Here is a 12683-nt window from a genome sequence, read left to right on the forward strand (position 1 = left end):
CGATTATAAAATTAAAATATCACCTCTGAAAATGTCTAAGATTATTTTACATCACCCAGTATCAACTATTCAGCTGATTCAAATCTTCATGTAAAAATAAACATATCCATTGTTAGTATATAAATTCTGTTTTCAATAAATGATAAAATTATATAGCATAGAATTGTATTAAATTAAAATTTATTATCAATAGATATGATATGCTTATATAGCTAAAAGCACATTTAAAAAATTGGTCAAGAATTGAAAAGTTGCCAAAGTGGTGGTGCATGCCTTTAACTCCAGCACTCGGGAGGCAGAGGCAGGCAGATTTCTGAATTCAAGGCCAGGCCAGTCTACAGAATGAGTTCCAGGACAGCCAGGGCTACACAGAGAAACCCTATGTCTTGAAAAAAAAAAAAGTGCAAATATTTCAACCCTAACAGTGCTGGTAAGGTGGCTCTTGGCTCAGTGAGTAGAGACACAGGCCTGAGTTTGTTCCTTGGTTCTCACAAGGTTCCAGAAGAGAACTGACTCTCAAGAGTTGCCCTTGATTTCCATACCCACAATGTGCCTGTGACCGCTTGCTTTCTTCACACACACACACACAGAGAGAGACTTAAATAAGTAGAATTTAAGAAATCTTGACACAAATGAATTCCTTAGGTAGACGATTAAACAAAATGTTTCCTTATCACTGTAGTCCCCAGCAGATTCCCCCAGAAACCCGATCTATAAGAAGACACAGCTGGGACAAACAGGAAGCAAGTCAAGGGTAGTGGCCACCTTCTATCTCCTCCTTCAGGGTCCAGCACAGTGTTCACCAGGTGAGGGTTGGTGAATACTGTAGGCTATGCCGAGCACCATTCTCAGCTTTGGGAATAAGGCAAGGGCAAAGACAAAGTCTCCGCCTTTCTGTAGGCAGGCTCTAGTGCCATTCCAATTTTATCTGCCTCTCACCCATATAAGCCAGAGGGCAACAGTAACCAGCACATGAGAAGGCATACAACCTAGATGGTCCAAGAAAGAGCACAGGTCCCTCCCTCCTGCTTGTCTCAGAAAGCAGAGCTTTCATTCCCCCATGACCAAAGAATTCTCAAAAGCCAACTGCCAGAAGTTTCTTCAAGAAACTCAAATGAAATCTACTAGGTCATAAGTTCTAAGGTACCAAGTGATTACAAAAATGGCCATGCGCCGCCATCTCACCAAGCACGAGGAGAAGCTGAAGACCAAGAAGCAGCAGCGGAAGGAGCAGCTGTATCCACTGCACAAGTGTGCAGTCAAGGCCTGAGGTGGCAATGACAATAAAGTGCAAGATGGGCTGGCAAAAACGAAGACAAAAACAAACAAAAACCACTCCTTGGCACTCACGGGAATACCAGGTTAGGAGCATTAGCACATGTGCCCCAACCTACAGACTGTCCTGTAGAAAAAGAACCTCGGGTTTCTGCTGGCAAAGGAGGCAACCCAGACACCAGCAGCACCCTTTCCCACCATTAACAGCCCCACCCAGTCCTCTGAGTGATGCTGCTGACTTTGGGGAGAACGCGCCTCAATTTTTAGACCAGAACTGTGTCATCTGCTAGGCCCCTCTTAATCTATAAACAAATACAGAAAGTAATTAGGTTACACTAGAAATATCTGGGTTAATTATACGGGCGAGACAGACACAGTATGTATCACTTCCATGGAGACTCACAAGGCCCAAGATTGAGACAAAACCACCAGGCTCTCCACTTGGCTTCACTAGTCAGAGGCAGGGACTGCTCAGGTGTGCCTCCCAGCTGTAAAACTATGAATCTCCTTATAAAGTTTAAAGTGCATTTTCAACCACTTATTATATTAAGATTCTAAAATGAAAAAAATATACATACACACACACAAGATATATACCAGAAAGGATCTCAATCTATTGGCCAGGCTGGCCTCAGTCAAGCTCACTGCAGTCCTCCTGCCTCCTGGGTGTGAGGTTTCTAGTCATGAGCCACCATGTATAGCTCATTGATTAAAATAAATGTTTAGGGGTCTGGGGTCAGGGAGATGGCTCAGTTGGTAAAGCGACCTGAATTCTGTCCCTGGCACCTACATGAAAAGCCAGGTGTCACACCACACCAGCAATCCCAGCACTTGAGAGGAAAGACAGGAGTGCCTGGAGGGATCACTGAGGTAGCCTAAGCCCAAAGGATGGCTCTAGGTTCAGTGAGAAACACTGTCTCAAAAGGGAGAGGGCAATGGAAGAAACCTGACATTCACCTCTGGCACACATGCACACACGCACAAACATGATAAACAAGCAAACAAACAGATAAACACCTGAGAGCTGCACTGGGGGGCTCAGTCGATGGCTCAGTGAGTAAAGAGAGTTTGCTGAGCAAACATGAGAACCTAAATTCAAAACCCCAGCCCCCATATAAAAACCCAAAACTGTACACTTATCCATCTGTAGCAAGAAGGGGACTCACTGGGACTTCCTGGTTGCCAGGGTACATCTGTCTCAGGGATGTAAGGAGCAGAGTGGTGATAGAGCAGAGCATTTGCCATCCTCTGCTAGCCTCCAAATGTGTTACACATACATGTGCACATACACTACACACACAAAAGAAAACACCGCTGCCCATCTCTCATCTGTAGTCTTTCTCCAGAACGCTTAAGAAATAAACTCAAAACACTCGATTCTACACTACATGCATGTAATGGCCAAGCCCCATTAATGCTTCCGTTATGTACAGGGCCTCCTCTTTCTGATCTCTGCCACCCCTAACCTTTTTTCCTCCCTGTCTCAGCACATCTTACCAAGATCTAGAGAACACCTTCTGAGTCCTACAAGGACTTCCTAAAACACCTGCTAGATGTCCAAACCCTCAAAAACTTCAATGCTCCCCTCGCCACAACCGAAAAAGAAAACCCAAGTTCCTCACACGGTGTTCATGACTCCACCCATGCCCCAAGCCACACTCCCTTTCTTTCTTTTCTTTCTTTCTTTCTTAGTTTACCTTCTGCAGCATTCTCTGTTTGATCCTGACTCTCCAAGAACAACCTCTCTGTTATTAACATTCTGCCCGGAGACACATCTACACTTGGAGATAAGCCCTTCTTTAACTCACTCTTTCTGCCTCAGCCTCCCCACCTACTATAATTAGGTGTGTGCCACTACAACTAGCACCCAGTACATAACCTTAACCTTACTCAGACAGCCTTGGCTGTCCTGGACTCTCTTTATAGACCAGGCTGGCCTCAACTCAGAGAGATCCGCCTGCCTCCGCCTCCGGAGTGCTGAGATTAAAGTCGTGTGCCACCACGCCCGGCTCAGAAATGAAATTTATTTTTGCCATGATTAAAGTAAACTGTATGGCCAGGTATGATACACCTTTAATCTCAGCACTTAAAAGATCTTGTCTCCAAAAAACATAAGTAAGTAAAATATAGTCAACAAGATTACATCTCAAAAATGTGTGGAAAGTATACTGCATACAACATCAATATAAGCAATACTTATTGTTATTTTGTATCACACTTTAGGGGCAACCTTTTATATTGAGTACAAGGTGAAAAAAAAGTCTGTTTTGTTTTGGTTTGGTTTTTGTTTTTAGAGACAGGGTTTCTCTGTGTAGCCTTGGCTGTCCTAGACTCACTTTGTACACCAGGCTGGCCTCAAACTCACAGTGATCCGCCTGCCTCTGCCTGAAGTGTTTTTACATGATTTTCCCAAGGCCTAAAATTAGTAAAACCCAAGAATCCTTAACTAGTAAGTGATGTTATCTTGAATTCAGCCTAAATCTACATCCAATGCAAATTTCTCTCCCCTCTCGAGTTTGAGCTCACTCCCTAGCATGTTCTTTCTCTCTCTCTCTCTCTCTCTCTCTCTCTCTCTCTCTCTCTCTCTTTCTCTTTTGGTGTGTGTGTATGTGTAGACCAGATTTCTCTGTGTAGAAACTTTGTAGACCAGGCTGGCCTCGAACTCAAAGAGATCCACCTGCCTCTGCTTCCTGAGTGTTGGGATTACAGGCATGCACCGGCTCAAAGTAAGTTACATTGCAAAATTGCATTGTCAAGATTTATTAACTTGCTGATAACCATACATCAGAACATCTCCACTGTAGGTGATCTAGACTACCAGTGGACATCAGCAATGTCCACTGAGACTTTTGGTTGTGGTAAATGGGCAACTACGGTGGTGGGTACTGCTGATGTCAAGTAAGGATCACACAATACAAAGAGCAGCCCCTAAAACAGGTGTGTGGCTGAAAATGCTATGTTAGAGGCTTCTCTAGTGCTGGGCCAGAAAAATGAAGACCAACAAACACTTCTCTCTCTGCCTTTAGCCTCTTCTAGATGCCTGTCTTGTCTAAATGGGTCCCCTGCCATCATAGGGGAAACCTTCAGCTCTCTTTTCCTCTCCTCTGAACTCTCACACTACAGAAAAGTATGTCCATGCTGTTTAAGAAGACAGGAAACACAACTGCAGAGTGCGAACGCCAGGAAGCACAATCGTGCATCCCCTCCAATGCAGTAGGTTCTGTTTATTCACCCAAAGGAAGCTTAATTTTACTAGCTACTACTACCATTCAGGGTCCTGCAAGGAAGCAACTCCAACTACTCACTACCATCTTTAAACGCCTGCTTAGTAGTGACTCACAAACAGCATCATCTCATAGATAGAGACAAATTAGAGATGGAGGTTGCCTTTAGATTAAAAAAAAAAAGAAATTTGCTTAAGTCTCAACATCTTTTATCATTAATAATCATATCGCTTAGATTTTTTTAAATACATGCAATATATTTTTATCGTATTCTTTTCCCTCCCCGTTACTTAGATTTCTAATGCATTTTCTGGGCAATGAACTTTAACGTCTCCGTTCTTAGCTTAACTTCACAATCATTCCGTGAAGTGCAGAGAGCACATATTCACACTCTGGACCACGTTCCTTGTGACCGAAAACACAGGTGTTTGGCTGTAAGTAAAAAGCACCCGGGACCAAATACAAAATGAAAAGACCACGTGGATTCTGAAAAAAAGGAAAATGCATCTTACTACTCTTGCTTTAAAAAAAAAAAAAACTGTGGCTCCCTCTAGATGCATTTAGTAGAAATGAGGAACAAGACAGTATCAGGGAGACCCTTTCCCTTTCAGCAGAGGGTAGCCGCTGACTAGGGCGCCCTTCGTGTGCTTCCAGAGACTCAAGTACTACAGCTGGGAGAGGCTCTAGCTCTTTTGCGATCATTTGGCAGAACAAACCAACTCCTGCAGTAGTTCTCGGCAAAACTGGATGCCACCGGCTGCTTTGTAGCAGCCATCTGGACCAGGGTGTTTTTTGAAGTCACCACCACGTATCCAAAGTCGCTCATCTCCTAGACACACCTGTGCACCACTAGTTCCGAGCTTAGTCAGCACGCTGTAGCCCGGACTCCGCATTAAGCGTGGTCCCTTCGTGGTCCTTCGGAAGGACCTGAGCCCCAGCTCTACCCAGTCCAGGACGCAATAGCCCGAGTGGGGGCACTGTCACAAGCTCCAGGCCCGAGAAACAGCAATACAATCAGTCTCGCAGGCGGATTCTAGATCTTCACCGAGCCACTGAAAGGCCACAAGGGGGATGTCGCCCCAGTTTCATACTCACAACAACCATCTGAGCACATACTAAACGGTGAAGCCGAGTGGCAGCACCAGGTCGGCGCTCAAGCCGGCTTACAGCACCCAAGCGCCAGGCACCCCAGACTAAGGGTGGGCGGCGCGGGACGCAGCGCCATGGCCTGGGGCGAAGGCGGACTTCACCGCAACCAGCCCGAAGCACGTGCCCGGGCTCGCCAGTGTCCCCGGGCCGAGGACAAAGTCGGCTCCTGCCCGCTCTGCAGCTCCCAGCACCCGGCACCGGCGTCCCGACAAGGCGGGCGGGACTTGAGCACCGCCACAAGCCAACTCCAGACCCTACCCCGAGGCAGGCTCGGCCGCCCACGACTCCCGAGTGCACTCACCATTGTGGTTGACCCAGGTTGGCTTCAAGAGCTTCATTGTTCGGCCGCTGCCCGGCTGAAGCCAGAGCCGGGTCCCTCAGCGCGCCTGGGCCATGGAGCCGCTGCAGCTTCCTCCCACGCCGCCCGCCCTCCGGCCGCCGCCCACCCTTTCCCTCAGCGCCGCCGCGCCATCGCCGGCCCGCGCCCCCAGCCGCCGCCACAGCCGCCTCCTGCGCTCGGCCGCCGCCGCCGCCGCCACAGCCGCATCCCCTGCGCCGCTCCTCCTCCGGCGGCTCCGGGGCAACGCCGGAAGTCACGGCGCGCACCTGCCAAATCGCCCCGGCGGGAAACCGATCCCTACGCGGACGGGGCCGCCTCTGCTCTTTGGCAGGCAGGGAGAACGCCGGGCTGCTCCGCTTTGGGTCTGGCACGGCCACGGTCGTTGGTGAGGCTCGCTGTGGGCAGCCTGGCAGAGCCTGGAGATCCCGCCCGGCGATGCAGGGCCAGGGTGGTGTCCAGATCTAGCTCTACCGTCCGCGGCTCCGAGTCCAGCTTAGTAACTAGCATCCGTCATCCATCAGCACGCGCTACTGGGCCATCTCGTGAGCGCCAGCCGGGCCGGCGCCAGCATGCAGCTATCCTCGGAAGCTATCGGCCCTAGGCTCGATAAGATGCAGAAAAAAAAGCTAGCCTGATGGAGAGGGGCAGGGGGCCGGACGGGCGCGTTTATTGGAAGAGCGGGGCGTTTGCATAGACGTGAACACATAAGCCAGGCGGAGCAGAGAGCAGCCACCCCAGCACAAGCGGACTTGCACCGCAGCATCCACAGAAAAGCGGAACGCCAGTAGCAGGACGCTACGAAGCTTGCCGCGCTCGCTCGGGGCGGGGCCACGTCGGGGGCGGGGCCAGAAGCGGGCCCGCCTCTGCGAGTTCCGGGCAGCGGCCTGCCAGATCCAACCGGGCACCGCGGATCGCACCGCCCAAGGACGCGCTCCCGGAAGCTGCCCGCCTGCGGGTGGCGTGAAAAGCTATGGCTACCGCTGTGATGCTGTGGGCTACGCGGGCTCTGCGGCGGCCTGGGAGCTGGTGAGTGCAGCCGCGGGTGGCGGGGTACCTAAGACGCGTGCGCGGGCTCTGCAACCGGAGCTGCTCTAGCGCTCAAAGGTTATTGATCGCGTCTGTTGCTACTGAAAGTCCGAACTGGGTGCTCGGTTGACAGACTACTTGCCTGACGAGTGTGAAGCCTAAGGCTCCAGACTAGCAACACAAAAAAAGTGGGCGTGGTGGCACGCGCGCCGGCTACCCCAGCACTATGGAGATAGAGGCTGGGTCAGAAATTCAAGGTCATCAACAGCTGCATGCCACGTGTAAAACTCGGGCTATATTACACCCTGTCCTTAGGTAGATACATAGATATGTAATAAATCCCAAGTGTGAAACTGGAGTTGAAAAATAATCAATTTGACCTTGCTTGACCTAGGCTTGTTGGATCACCCAAGGCAAGAGAATTTCCTCAAGTTCCAGGATAGCCCGAATGGACTTTTGTGTGAAAAATACTTACAAACACCCTCCAGGTTTTGGGGAGCCCTGTAGTTATGTGTATGTACCTCTCTTTCCCCAATCAGATCTTTCTCCATACCCTTCTCTCCTTCAGGGTCCCCGGAACCTGCCAGACACAGATCAGACACACCCACCAGAGAGCTTCGCTGTTGTCCTTCTGGGAGCTCATACCTATGAGGTAAAATTCAACATGACCTTTGCTCCTGGGGTGTGAGAAACACATGTGTGCATATGACCAAGACAAAGCAAGACTGCCCAACTTTTGGCTAGCAGATTTCACAGTCTGTCAAGCTGATGGTTAAACTTAGGTAGATGCCTGTCCTTTCAACAAGCGCTGTACTATGACAGCATATATGCATTGCTACTGATAGTAAAGTCATTTAAATAAATAGCAGTTAGCTGTCAGGAATCTTGTGTGTTTTAAGGGGCGTATCTTAACGTCTATATTTCCACAGGCCTTGCTTTTCCCTGCTCATTGTGAATCACTGAGTGGGAGGAAGGTTCAAAGATTAAAAATAGAGCGGGGCACTCGGGAGGCAGAGGCAGGCGGATCTCTGTGAGTTTGAGGCCAGCCTGGTCTACAAAGCGACTCCAGCTCAGCCAGGGCTATTACACAGAGAAACTCTGTCTTGAAAAACCAAAAGAAAAAAAAAAACTAAATATAGTTCCTCTAGGAACTTTGGATACTTTCTTAGAACTTGATTTAGGTGATTTTAATGCTATAAAAGGTTTGTTTTATTAAGGTTTTTTTTTATGTGTATGTGCCTGCTATATGTATGTTTTCAGGTGCCCTCAGAGGCCAGTCAGGGTTTATAGATCCTCTAGAGTTACAGACAGTTGTGAGCCCGGGATATGGGTGCTGAGAACCAACTCCAGTCATCAGGAACAGCAAGCGCCCTTAACTTCTGAGCCATCTCTCCATCCCCAGATTTGCTTATTCCTAATGCCAAATTATGCCTGGGAGGTGTGTTCCTAAAAGTAAACCAGATAACTGCCAAAGCTTTAGGACATGGGTTTTTTTTGGTTGGTTGGTTGGTTGGTTGGTTGTTGTTGTTGAAACTGCCAAAGCTTTAGGACATGGTTTTTTTGGTTGGTTGGTTGGTTGTTGTTGTTGTTGTTGTTGTTGTTTTGTTTGGTTGGTTGGTTGGTTGTTGTTGTTGTGGTGGTTGTGGTTGGTTGGTTGGTTTTTAATATGTTAGGTCTGCATGTATGAGTGTACATTGCATGCCTGGTTCCCAAAAAGGCCAGTAGAGGGTGCCAGGTCCCTTAGAACTATAATTAATGATGGTTGTAAGCCACTGTGTAAGTGCTGGGAACCAAACCCAGGTCCTCTACAAGAGCCGCAAGTGTTCCCAACCACTGAGCCATCTCAACACCCCAGAAATTGGTAGCAAGTTCTGAGAAGTAAATAAAGACATAGCCAGTCTCTTTGACTATCCTGTCTCTTTTAGGCTCAAAGCATTTTATAAATCACAAATTCATTTGAAATGTGGATGGACTCTTTTTTTTTTTTTTTTTTGGTTTGTTTTGGTTTGGTTTTAGTTTTTTGTTTGTTTGTTTTTGTTTTGTTTTTTGGGGTTTTTTTTTTTTTTTTGGTTTTTCAAAACAGGGTTTCGCCCAACTTTTAATCCATTAATTGAAAAAGTTCACTTCTCAGGGCAGTTTCAAGGTATCCCTGAATCACAGACTGACACTTCCAAGCCAAGAATGTAGCTTGGTTTATTGAGTCCTTGCTTAGTATGCACAAAGCCTTACTTAAGTTAATCCCTAGCATTATAATACCAGAATCATTAAAAAAAAAAAGCTACACTAGAACTCAGCATGTAAAGGCAATAGAATCAGAGTTCAAGGGCATCCTTGACTACATAGCTAGTTCAAGGCAAGCCAGGGCTATGTGACAAATTGTCTTTTAAAAAAAATAAAAATAAGAAGTTAGAAGGCCAGGTGTGGTGGCGCAGGCCTTTAATCCCAGCACTCGGGAGGCAGAGGCAGGTGGATTGCTGTGAGTTCAAGGCCAGCCTGGTGTACAAAGTGAGTCCAGGACAGCCAGGGCTACACAGAGAAACCCTGTCTTAGAAGAAGAAAAAAAAGCTAGGCAGTGGTGGCACACCCCTTTAATCTCAGCTGTTGCGAGGCAAAGGCAGGCAGATCTCTGAGTTCAAGGACAGCGTGGTCTACAAAGTGAGTTCCAGGACAGCCAGGGTGACACAGAGAAGCCCTATCTGGAAAAAAACAAAAAAGTAAAAGAAAAGACAAAGTTAACAGTTCCTCTTAGCAAAAACCCGTGCTTTTGTGCTGCTTCCTGGAGTTGGTAGGACCCGTACAAGTCCTCACAGCGACAATGGACTAAACTCAAGGAGTCTGGACTGGGGACACTCTTTCCTGTAGCACATGGTACAAGTATGAGGCACTTCACTGAGCGCCATACCTGTCCTGAGACTGCAGGAGAATCATTGATGTTTGTACCCACTAGAGCAGAACCCCTACGAAAGAAGAAGAAGGTAGACCCCAGGAAGGACCAAGCAGCAAAGGACCGCTTGAAAAAGAGGATACGAAAACTGGAAAAAGCCACTCAAGAACTGATTCCTATTGAAGATTTTATTACCCCTTTGAGGTTCTTGGATAAATCAAGGTAAGGGTTCTCCTCTGGAAGACATCCTAAATGCACATGAATTCGTTCTGATTGAAGCTCTGGTCTGTGGTGGGGAGGAGTGAGTAGGGTTGACTCGGCCCTTTTTATTTTGATTGTGCTTTGGGGCATTTGGAAAAACATAACTCAAGGGAATTTAGATCACGTTTGCTCCAAGGTTCATGTTGTTCATCTCCACGCATGTTGGCTGTGACCATGACGTAGGCCTTGGCTCCGTAGCCTTCACCCCATTGCCGCAATAGAAAACTCTCAGCCTCTGCTACAAATGTTCAGTGAGTGTGTATTGCGGTTGTGTAGTTGTAAGATCAGCAGCTTGTGCTTCCTTGGAAAAGTGCACAGTTTTTAAAAGCCTTGCAGGTCAGGGTGCTTTTGTGGTCCTCTAGGACTAAACAGGCTCTTGTCGCTGGGATTTGGTGTTTTCATGTTTCTTCTGTGCACCCTCTCTCACGTAGTTCTCACTAAGCATGCTGCCTCTGCTGGGGGACAGCAACTGCTGCCGTGTTCTGCGCTGCTTTCTTTCTTTACGCGCTTGTGTTGAGGGTATGTTCATGTGGCTGCAGGTGCCCTCGGAGGCCAGAAGAGGGCAGCAGATCCTAGAGAGGTGGAGTTATGAGCAGCTATGAGCCACTTAATTCTAGTGCTACGAGAGGAATTCTTAAACACTAAATGTCCTTAACCTCTGAGTCTGCTCTCCAGCCTTGACATTACATTCTTAACTTACCCCCAAGTTTACCTGGTTATTCCTGGCAGTGCCTACGCATAGAGCCCTTAAGTCATGTGTAGTCACTCTTTGGCCTCACACGTTTGGATTTGTGTTTTCACAGACAGCGACCTCAGGAGGAGCATTCTTCCGAGGAGAGTGAGCGCAGAGCTCTTCTGCTGAAGAGGTGGGCCCTGTACAAGCAGCAGGAACACGAGATGGAGAGGGACGCCATCAGAACCGCGCTGCAGGCCCAGCAGGAAGCCCTGGAGGAGCTGAAGCTCGAGTCGGCCGAGCTCCATGCTGAGGCCGTGAAGCGGGACCCCAGCCTGTTCCCCTTTGAGAGAGAAGGGCCGCATCACACGCCGCCTATCTCTAACTACCAGGCCCCAGAAGGCAGGTACAATGACATCACCAAGGTGTACACACAAGTAGAATTCAAAAGATAGAACTGAAAACTGCTGTCCTCAGGACATGCTGGCCGCAGGAATCAGGATGAGCGAGCTGAAGTCTGCTTTCCCCAGATGAGACATCCCTGTAACAAATAAAGTGAAATCAGAAGCATCTCTGTCGTTTATTTCAATCAAAATGAATTCACCTAAGTTTGGCTTTGGTTTTCAGATGCTGGTAAAACAATGACAAAAAAACAACATTGACCCTCCAGTAGGGGAAATATGGCTTAAAAATGAAGATCTTAGTTATGTTCTGAACTATTTGCAGAAGGCACAAAATAACCCAAAGGACTAGAGGTGAAAGTCATGCAGGATTTTGCCAGTTGGGCAAGTGTGACAGAAGCTGGACCTTTGCTGAAGGACGGCTGCAAGATTCCCCTTTGAGTTTCAAGGTGACGAGGGGCTTTCTGGACCAGAACAAGCTAGGGACACGTTAGCAAGAGCTGCTCTGGCCTTCAGGGGAGGGTAGGACCTGGCTGAGGCTGCTGCATTCACTACAGTTAATCTGAAATGACTCCTGTAATTCCAGCACTTGGAAGACTGAGGCAGAAAGACTGCCAGGAGTTTAAGGCTGGCCTAAGGTGCAATGTGAGACTCTGTCTCCAAAACAAAAGCAACTCTGAACTACTGAATGCAGTATTCTGTACCAGGTGTCATAACGAAATACCATGGGCAGCTTACACAACAAAACATCTAGGACAGGCACCTCAGTTAGTGGAATCAGTGTTGCTCTCTGCTGGGCCTAATTTCTCCAAGCACATTGCCTCTATATATTAAATATTTTAGAAAACTACCCCCAAAGTGGTTCAAATGATCTTTCTGCCTCAGCCTCCCAAGGAACTGCCTACTAGTGTGTACCAGCAGGCACACACCACTAGATTTTTTTTTCCCCTTCTCTAGGGTGGTGTGGGGTTGAGACAGGGTCTGGCTATTGTAACCTAGGCTGGCCTTGATCCCTTACTTGTTTTCTTTCTCTCTGGGGGTGAATTAGTTGTATGAATAAATCATATTTTGGAGCCAGGCGTGGTGGCGCACGCCTTTAATCCCAGCACTCGGGAGGCAGAGGCAGGCGGATCGATGTGAGTTCGAGGCCAGCCTGGACTACAAAGTGAGTCCAGGACAACCAAGGCTACACAGAGAAACCCTGTTTCGAAAAAAAAAAAATCATATTTTGTTTCTCCACTCACCTTGTTGCATCCATGGTTTAGCTGTCATGATCGAAGTTGCTGTGATCACAGATCTCGCCGAGACCCTGCTTTAAATTCTTTTTCTGAGGAAAAAGTGGTGGAGATGAAAATATTAGCTTTGAGCATGCTAGGAAAGTTCTACCACTTAGCTCTGCCATAGCCCTCTGCTTTCTTTAACTCTCTTGACTTTATCCCCAGAAAGGGAA

General features: G+C 47.8%; 2 protein-coding genes across 3 annotated transcripts in view; one reads left to right on the forward strand and one right to left on the reverse strand.

Annotated features, from left to right (window-relative positions):
* Window positions 1-6088, reverse strand: part of HIRA (histone cell cycle regulator) — an 80639-nt gene extending 74551 nt beyond the window's left edge. The window contains exon 1 of one of the 2 annotated variants that reach the window (XM_084802420.1): window positions 5950-6088. In XM_084802420.1, coding sequence (XP_084658546.1) covers window positions 5950-5986 — 37 coding nt within the window. In that variant the 5' untranslated portion in view covers window positions 5987-6088. The remainder of the gene's footprint in view (window positions 1-5949) is intronic. The other variant, XM_084802422.1, reaches the window with a different exon arrangement.
* A 772-nt stretch (window positions 6089-6860) lies between these two features.
* On the forward strand, window positions 6861-11402 carry MRPL40 (mitochondrial ribosomal protein L40). Its single transcript, XM_084802466.1, has 4 exons — window positions 6861-7014; window positions 7583-7666; window positions 9962-10120; window positions 10963-11402. Exons 1-4 carry the CDS (start codon window positions 6959-6961, stop codon window positions 11285-11287), a joined length of 624 nt encoding a protein of 207 aa, XP_084658592.1. The 5' UTR covers window positions 6861-6958; the 3' UTR covers window positions 11288-11402.
* The last annotated feature ends 1281 nt before the right edge of the window (window positions 11403-12683 follow it).

Source organism: Acomys minous (assembly GCF_964271855.1).
Source record: "Acomys minous genome assembly, chromosome: 11".
NCBI classification, from domain to species: Eukaryota; Metazoa; Chordata; class Mammalia; order Rodentia; family Muridae; genus Acomys; species Acomys minous.

Bases quoted from the DNA above. Each gene is read 5' to 3' on its own strand.
- MRPL40 (XM_084802466.1), top strand. From the start codon at position 6,959: ATGGCTACCGCTGTGATGCTGTGGGCTACGCGGGCTCTGCGGCGGCCT. The intron at 7,015-7,582 runs GTGAGTGCAGCC...TCTCTCCTTCAG, and splicing joins CTGCGGCGGCCTGGGAGCTG to GGTCCCCGGAACCTGCCAGA. The intron at 7,667-9,961 runs GTAAAATTCAAC...TGTACCCACTAG, and splicing joins TGGGAGCTCATACCTATGAG to AGCAGAACCCCTACGAAAGA.